This window comes from Lytechinus variegatus, chromosome 4 (genome assembly GCF_018143015.1).
Source record: "Lytechinus variegatus isolate NC3 chromosome 4, Lvar_3.0, whole genome shotgun sequence".
NCBI lineage: Eukaryota > Metazoa > Echinodermata > Echinoidea > Temnopleuroida > Toxopneustidae > Lytechinus > Lytechinus variegatus.
Window position 1 is genome coordinate 26578282 of NC_054743.1, and position 9606 is coordinate 26587887.

General features: G+C 38.8%; 1 protein-coding gene across 1 annotated transcript; it reads right to left on the minus strand.

Moving 5' to 3' along the window:
• Positions 1-8526, minus strand: LOC121413715. The gene is made up of 6 exons (XM_041606640.1): positions 8441-8526; positions 7167-7345; positions 3820-4041; positions 3338-3408; positions 1591-1721; positions 1-1243 (listed from the first exon to the last, which is right to left on the minus strand). Exons 2-6 carry the CDS (start codon positions 7312-7314, stop codon positions 1015-1017), a joined length of 801 nt encoding a protein of 266 aa, XP_041462574.1. The 5' UTR covers positions 7315-7345; positions 8441-8526; the 3' UTR covers positions 1-1014.
• Between the last annotated feature and the right edge of the window lie 1080 nt (positions 8527-9606).

Genomic DNA, 9606 nt, shown 5'->3' on the forward strand with positions numbered 1-9606 from the left:
TTTTGCTTGCCCAATTCGGGCAAGTAGTTTTGGTCTTTACTTTAAAACACTTGCCCGTCTCTAACTTTTACTTGCCCTGGGCAATCAGGCAAGTGCCTATGTAGCACCCTGCCCTCAAAGACACACCAATAGATCAGTTATAGTCACTTGATCTACAAGCAGTTGGTCTTTTCATATAGTCTTATACCACATGGGCTAAACCCATTTGGTCTAATATCAATTTGGTCTAATTGCTGTTTGGTCTGCTCTACACTTTGTCTTTTAATACGCACTTGGTCTACTCCAATTCTCACTTAGTCTCATGCACAGTAGGTCTAATTTCCACTTCATCAAATTATCACTTTTACTTTGTCAGATGAAAATAATTTGGTTCATAAACGATACAGTTCTACTTGAGTGATGTTAGGCTGATAAGCAAGTGGTTATAAGATGAGATGGGTGCAGCCTAATTGGAAATTAGACAAAATAGTAAAATGGGCTACATATCAATTGGACTAAATTGTTTGCAGATGAACTAGACCAACTAGGATTACAACATATGGAATGAAGATGAACCTACATGTAGATAAGGTGGGTAAAAACCATATCTGCAATTAATTGTTCACCCCACACAAGATTGGATTTGTGCTTTATTGCCAACATGGTACAGCACTGTATGAGGCACGCCGTGGTGTACAGAGTTCATGGGATAGATGTTAGTTCAGTAGAATCCTTTACGAGTATGCCAATCTCATGAAAATGACAATTTTGAGGAATGGTTGCTACTGTACAAGCAGGGACACCGGTCAATTATACTCCCTGAGGCCTGAAAAGGAGCCAGAGCATGTTAAATCCTAATATGTGCTGTACAAAAGCCTGATGTGTTTGAAACCTGGCTAAGACTGTATCTCTAAAAATGGCAACTGTTAACCCCACGATAAATATACAAGTGCTTCCAATGAAATCGTCCTTCCGCAATCGGAGAAAGGCAAGTTCGATGATACCGGTATGCATGAAACAAAGAGGTCTCTAATGTTACTTGAATCTCTTGGCTGCTTTTTCAAAGTCTTCTTTGGTTAGACGGTATCCCCAATGCTGCAGGGTCTGTCGCACAACCGGGGAGACTGCAAAGTTATCGTAAGCGCAACCACTTCTGGCACATTTAGCAATAAGGTTGTTTCGCCATCTTCCCTTGACGCCGGCGCATTTCTTCCAGCGTCCCACCTGTCTCTCATCATCAGCTGTTCTCCGCCCCAAGTAGAACCTGTCGGATGAAGAAAAGAATGATAAGATGAATTGGTAAAGAATTGGACTTGCACATAATGCACAGTCGAGTTTTGTGTGATTATGTATGCAACTGGATTCCAAGTATGTAGTTTAATTATTACTCAAGACTAAAGTTAAATCCTATCTACATTTTTTTAATAAGATTAGAAATAGAATTCTCAAACTTATTTGAAATGCAGTTTAAAGTTTTAGCTCCCGGTATTTAGGGGGCATTCTAATAGAGCAGACACTCCTGAAGTCATGTGAATATGTAACTTTATGCATCATGGAACAAATACCATGAAGAGAAGGAGAAAGATGAGGGCAGCAGACAACCGATTTTACCTGCAATACCACATGAACCAGCCATACGGATCCTGCTTGTCGATCCAGCCAGAGCTTTCCCACATCTCAAGGCTTCCTCCGCACTTGACCTTGTACGTGTTGACCTCTGCTCGGTAAGGACTCGATGCGACCTGTGGCAACAGATAAAAAGTTGAATTTGTACATTACTGGTTTAAAGCCAATTTCAAGATGCTACTTAATCTGTGATTGGTTATTGTCCTTGCATTGAGGGGTATGTATTCCTGTGGGTAATTTTCCTGGGCGTGATCACCCAGGGGGTATAAAATGGAAGTCCAGATTGAACATTGATGTGTGGAAGCTCTCTTTCCTAAAACTAGAGGGTCTCCTGATTTCTAATCCCTAGCGCAGTGCCAATCCACTCATCTCCCCTCCTTATGAGAGGATTGGCACTGAGAACTGAATTTGGAGTCAGGAGGCCCTCTATGTTAGTTTGTGGGAAAGAGAGCTTCCACACATCAACATACAATCTGAACTAGATTAATGTGCTGATGAAAGACAATTAAGACCATTACAGGTACCTTGGGAGCCAACCTCTAATGCCTTGCCTTATTTGAAGTTCCTTCATTACTAATGGTGGTTCTAAGGTGATTTTAAAAGATTGCCATGCACTCCTGAGGGCAGATTCGTTTTCTAATTTGAAAATACCATAACAAAACCTAGACCAAGTCGGTGGGCCCCAAGTCTTTATTTTGTTGTGTCGGCGCAAGAACACACTTAAAGAGAAATTCCAGTAGTTGCAGTAAACACTGATTTCATGAGAAAGTCTGTAAAACAAGGCTTAATTGTCAGTATATCATCGAGGATCTAGATCTGGTACAGTTACATTAACTGAACTTTGTGAAATCTTGAAATCTACGCTGAAAAATGTTCACACCGAAGATCCCCAACACAGATAAGCGCACGTCGGACAATGTATAATTATTGCTTAGGGCGTCGGGCCCGACGCCCTACCCGATTCCTGTGCTTATTTGCTGATTTCTCAGCAATTACACAATTTCTTCCAGAATTCTTTGGCACATGCGTTTTATTCATACAAACAGACACTTTGGTGGTCATTTCATTGGATTCTGTACGAACTCATTTTGATATCGTTACCAAAACTAGCATTTACCTTTAACTCTAAATCACCCTTAGCAGAAGCTGTGAGGTAAGTACATTGCGTGCAGTGTAAGGATGTTTCTGCACCGATGCGGTGTGCAAAAATGTTTTGCTAAGGGTGTTCTTGCACCGACACAACAATTTCAGCCCTTTTAAATAACTGTGGCAGTTTAATTCAAGGTGTTTGCAATCAATTAGCAAATGGCTTGTAAAGAAATTCAAGTCGGGTCAGGCCTCTCCTGCAATTGGTAACCATGTATGTCAGTACTGCCTGATCGTTGTCGGGTGGACACCAAACCCGAGGTTACTCAGGTGAGGAAGGTGTGTGGACCCTAGCAGGACAGAATCAAAAGTGGCTCAGAAACCGGGAAGATGAAGAAGGTAACTAGAGGAGAACAGAAAGAGCCATGATACAAAAATGTAAGGTGTTAAAATATGTAACAGTGAGAACACATGTGACCTTGCGGTATGGTTGGACTTGGTAGAAACATATCATCATGGTGTGAGAGTCCGTAACTGTTTGCAAGAGGGTAAAATGCTGACTTAAAAGAATGATGATGGGAAAATGATAAATTCAGATGGATTATGATGTAATGGCCAATAGTCCAAATACTACATGTATACTCACCTGCTTAGAGATATCTAAGCCTTCAAGCCAATTCTTTGGTAGTTCTTTCCATACGCCAGAGTATTTCTCACCTGGATGGAAGAAACATAGACATTTAATAGCAGAAACAATGAATATGTTAATTTTCTACATATTACTGTAAATTGTAAAGTATATGTATTACGCATTTCTTATGCTTCACAGACTTGACTCAATTTTCTGGTAACCAAATCCTCCTTCATATTGAAAGCATGCCTTTTGTGGACCCCCCCCCCACCTTTCAATTTTTATATGCTCTAATTGATACTGCTTGTTTTATATAAATCTTTATACTGTCTTGAAATCACCAATTACATATTTGTAATAACTTTTATCTCTTAATTCTGATATTAATTTGTATTATGTTTGAATGGAAATAATAGAAAGGGCAAGCACTTTTTATCTGTTTTTTTTATACATGTATTTGTATGACATTTAATTGATCTTGGACATTGACACTTTACCAGTGACGGATGATTTTATTGGTCTGAAGTACGTGCCCCCAAAGCTGCCGGCCTGGAGGACTTCCTTGGGGGTCATGTTCGGCCTCATCTCAGGGTAATCCTGGAAGACTAATTCGCCTTTGGCGTTCCTCTTGGGGAGGGATTCCGTGTACCCCTGCTCCTTGCGAATCGCCTCCTCCTGGGAAGTGCTATCTCCTTTCTTATTGCTTCCTTTTGCAATTGCTGTGAGAAATATCAACAAGGAATGAGCATTGGTCAGCCAATATATGTAGCTACACATATTATATCTCAAATGATTTCAGGTTATTTCTTATAATAGTTCTATTTTGAATTGCCATTCAAGCACTTACTTTACCCCTTTTAAAAAATCAATTTGATCTGGTACCCAATCAAATTAAATTTGTATAATAAAACACACTTTTAGTTTATACTCTTCAAACCACAATAATTTTGGGGCACAAGCATCGCTTCTGTCCCGACTTTCTTCTGCCTAATGCCTCTGACCCTACGTGCTCCCGGGGTGGGCCTCTCCTTCCTTCTCATATTTTCCTTTTATACCAGGGCTAGACTTGATAAGCTCTGCTTTTTCTATCCCCGGTCATTTACCATCGTATTTTAATTTTGTTGTATGTTTTTTTTATCTATCTCTTTTATATATACACATGGAGTAATTTCTTTTTCTTTCTTTTGTAATTGCGTATATTGGTTTTTAATGTGAAATAAATAAATGGAATATGAAATATGAGCTCATACTGAACAGGGAAGTGAGAGACACCTTAGCCGAATATTTCATCAAATTTGGATAACAAATAAAAAGGATATTGAATTTCAAAGTTTAGCAACATTTTGTGAAAACAGTGATATGCACATCATGAATATTCAATAGGTTTTCTAAGGGGTAGATCCAGGATTTTCCAAAAAGGGGGGGGGGCACATTTTCCTGAGGAAAAAAAGGCACACAAAAAAAGTTTTCAACCCAAAAGTAAGGATATTTTGTCCCACAAAAAAATTTGACAAGCAAAAGAAAAAAAAATTCTTTGGTTTCAAGGGGGGGTACACTTCTGTTTTAACTGCATTCTAATTTGGCTTCTGTACCCCCCCCTTCCCAGGTCTACCAGTGGGTGTACTGAGGATGTCACATCCCTACTTTCCATTTTCTTATGTTATTCCATGGAATCATAATTGCTTCAATATTTCATAAATGTGTGAATAGGCCTATGCCTCTTTCATAATGAAATAAGTTGCATCCAGGGTGACCAGACGTCCCCTATTTCCCGTGATTGTCCCGTATTTTGCTTCTTTGTCCCGGCGTCCCGACAAACCATTCCCGGGACACCTATTTGTCCCGTATTTCAGAATATTGAACAAAATGTATTTAAAAGTGACGAATTTTCATCTAAATAACCAACATATGACGAAGCAGAGACAACAATGAAATTGATAAATAAATTTATGCAAATTCTGCGGTGATTTTCTTGCTAACCCCAATACATCGCAATCGAACTGGCCTCCTGCCATTGTGTGGCAGGCTACTATAGCTAGGCATGTAGGATCGGAGCAGATTCTCTCCACCAAACATGCGAAAATAATCAAAAAATCGGCGGGAAATTTGTATGATATTATGGGAGGAACAAGTTCTTGAGTTTATAGATCTAGTTGTTTAAGCCTTCGTTTTGAGTCTTGTTGTGTATGATGCCGCGTTGTTTCATCTAATTTTTAAATAAAAAGAAAATCACTTTGAAATTTTATTCATTTCTAAAATTTTTTTTTAGTTTTAAAAATATATTTGAAAAACACCAAATATCATTATGAATTTTTGTTAGATTATTGAATTATTTTGTTTGCTTGAAGTCTGAACTTTTTTCCTCTTTCTTACTTTTCTATCCTTCTTTCTTCATCCTTCTACCCTTCCTGCTTGCCCGTTTTTGTTCCATCTATCTTTCTTTCCTGATCCTTTCTCTCTCTGTGTGTTCATTTTTCTTTCTTTTCTCCTTTTTCTTACCTGTCTTTATCAAATTCCTTTTTTTTCCTTCATTCTTTCTTTCTTTAAACTTTTTTCTCCCCCTCCCTTCCTCTCCTTTTTTCTTTCTCTTCTTCCAGTATGTTTTCATTCCCTCCTCACTTCATTCTTTCTCTTCTCTTTTTTCCTTTCTTTCATTCTTTATTTTATTTTCACTTCTAATTCTTTCCCTTATTCTTTCTCTTCCTCCCACCCTTAATTCCTTCCTTCCTTCCCTCCTTACTTACTGTTTTCATTCTTTCTTAATTGTTCGTTTCTTTCTTTCAAAGAATGAAGGAAACATTTTTCTTTCCTCCTCCTTTTCTTACTTTTTTTTTTTCTCTCCTTTATTTTGTCTTTCACACATGTATTCTTCTTCCATTCCTTTCTATTTCTTTCTTTCGGTATTCCATTCAAAGAATGACAGAAACTTTTTTTCGCTTTTTATTCTTTCTTTCATCGTTTTATTCTAACTTTCTTTTGTTCTTTTTTTTTCCCCTTCATTTTTTCTTTCTTCCTTCTCAATTCATATTTTTTCTTTCATCTTTTCTTTCTCTCCTTCATTCTTTCGTTCACCCTCCCTTCCAATTCTTTATAATTTTTCACAGGTGTAACACTGTGTAGCCTTCTTTGTTGATCCTTTTTGTCGATTGTCCCGTATTTCATTTTGTGAAATCTGGTCACCCTGGTTGCATCAATGAATATCTAATGAACTAAATCACATTTCAATTTATTTTTTTTAGTTCTTGAAGGAAAAAAGTTGAATTATTTGAATAAACCTAATTTCATATAATAAAATACAAAAGAACAAGTGGGGATGTGACATCATCAATTTGCTCATTGAATATTCATAAATACATGCCTAGAACTGTTTCACCGCAAAATGAGAAACTTTGAAATGTCATTATTCCTTGTTGGATTTTTATCAAGTTTTCAGTGTTTTAATTTGTTGGTCTGATTTTTCTTTATCTGTGTTCAAATCATATTTAATTCAGCCTGGAGTATCCCTTTAATGTACAAAGATAAGATATCAGGAATTGAGGTGATTGGAGTCCACAACAGGTCGCCATTGAAAACGCAACTTTCTGTAAAGGCCTGGTCACACCGCCCGAGCGTTGTTGGAGCGGTCGTGGAGTGGTAGGGAGAGACTCTCTCGAATTTCGCTCACAAAATTGGGAAAAAAAAATGAAAACAAAAATCGAGTAAAAAAAAACCAATCGAAATTGAAAATGGTGAACAGCAGCGAGCCAGCGAGCGGTGATCTCTCTGCTCCATGACTGCTCCAATAACGCTCGGGCAGTGTGACCAGGCCTTTAGGTCAATTGTGCAAAAACTTCAAAATAAATACCTTTGGCGTCGTTATTGGTATTCTTGCTTGACCCTTTGCCGGCAGGTAGAACCTTCTTCTTCGTGACCTTGCCTGCTTTGGTCTTGGATTCCTTGGCTGCAGCTTTACTTACAGCAGAAGGAGCAACCCTCGCAACAGTTTTACCCATGATGAAGAATAAGGAGGTTGTACTACCAAATCTGTCATTAAGAAAAACAGTAAAAAAATATTGTTCGATCATCAGACATTAAAGATAAATTCCAGTTTTGGTAACGATCCCAAAATGACTTTTGACAGAATCTAATATAATGACCACCTAAGTGTCTGTTTGTATGAATAAAAAATATGTGCCAAAGGATTCTGGAAGAAATTGTGTAATTGCTGAGAAATAAGCAAAATAAGCGTGGATTCGGTCACTTCCGTCAGGTTTTTATTCCAGCAATATTAATACACTGTCCCACGTGTGCCTACCTGTGTTGGTGATCTTCAGTGTGAACATTTTATAGCGTAGATTTCAGTTTATGTAACTGTACCAGATCTAGATCCTCAATTATATTCTGACAATTAAGCCTGGTTTTACAGACTTTCTCATGAAACCAGTGTTTACTGCAACTACTGGAATTTCTCTTTAAATCGTACCTGACTCTCATTTCCTGTACACAATGTTTTGCCAATATTTTCATGAATACTGCACTAATCCTACAGAAACTTTCAACGAAGGGTAATTTTAGGTCGCTTTTCAATTTCACATTGATGATGTCAGATTTTAAGGATATTGGCTAGTTTTGGAGATAATGACTGTCCGCGAAGTTTGGACTCGCTGCCATACATGATTTTGGGCTAGATCTTTTAGAGAGAAAGTAGAAATCTCGGGAGCGAAATTTTCAGGTTTTTTGGTGGTACACACAAATGTATAGAAAGGAAGACCTGGCTTCCGATAGTAGTATGAGTATGAGAGTAAACCTTACGTTAGTGAATGATTTTACTCTCTAGAAGTAGAAGCCTCCTGGCTAGTGGCTACCTCTGCCATTATAATTACCTCTCCTCTGGCTCTGCTATTTTAATTTTTACCTCTGCCATTATTACCTGGCACCAAAAAAACTAGACAGCTGGCAGCCGTCTGTTTCGAGGAGTTTTTTAACATATTTTTTAAATTTCTCCTCCGTCACGGTCATGTCCGTATTAATTTGGTGAGTGAAGCCAACGGAGTAACTTCAGCTGAACACAGAACAGAGGCCGAAGCTTTCAATTTGGTCTACAAAAAACAAACACATGAAACAAACAAAAACACTTACAAAACTAGAGCCTCAGACTAGACAGAGCGGACTCTCAAGAAAATGTCGTTCCTCCGATTGCTCTGCTTTCAGCTGTAGTAAGCCCGGGTGAAAAGCGGGTGTGTAGCAGCAGGGACGCGACTCTGAATTACCCTCTGAATCTAAAAAAGCGGGGGTTATGCAATCATAATTTCGCTGCGGTGTTCAGCGTACAACGATAACTTTATTCAGAGTCGATATCAATACGAGAACCAGCGGAAACTCGCGGGGCTTCCCCTCTTCTAGACTATGTCCCAGGCCCAGCCGCTGTGAGCCTTTGGATCAGATCAATGTTGTCAAATTTGATTGATTGGAGGACGGAAAGCAAATTATGAGACTTGAAATGCGATGGGTGACAATGATTTGACTAAATCTGCGCTGTACGTCCCATTTGTCCCCAGGAGAGGGGGGGGGGGGGGCAAGGCGGATCGGGGAACGCAGGGGGGGGGGGGGGTGGGGGCTCCTTGACATGAGCACCCCCATGACGAAGCCCGCACCCGCGAGCACTGATCTGAATCTGGGCCATACATAGAGATAGATAATCTATACATCTCTATGGGGCCATAGAGTTAACTCTATGATCTGGGCCCATCTGGGCCCATAGAGATATATACTTAATACTTATACATCTTATACATCTCTATGTCTGGGCCCGACTATACTAGTCTAAGGCAGGTCTGTGAGGCGCCTGACACAGAAAAGTCCGGGGTTCTATCCCCGCGGCCATGGCGAGTTCCTATATCCTTGAGCGAGTATCTCAAAAAAGTATAAATCTGAGTTTGCATGGCCATTATAATTTCTCCAGTTCCCAATTATACACAATGCATATTTGATATCAATCAAAAAGTTATTTAATTCTCTTTAAAATGCTTGTTATGATCATGCATGCCATCAGGAAAAGAAAGGAAACGGGGACTTCAGGTGTCATTTTGCAACTTTTGGATTTTGACCTTGTATATATATATATATTTGTTGAATATAAGAATATAAATTGCACACATAGTTTTATCCTTGTTTTTCTGGGAAAGAAATAGGCTTGCAAGATATTTTCTTGACACGTACCGTTTTCAAGCGAAAATTTTATGAGACTATATGAAAGTCTATAATATATTCCCTATTCACTCGTCTTCCTCGATCCTCCTGTTATG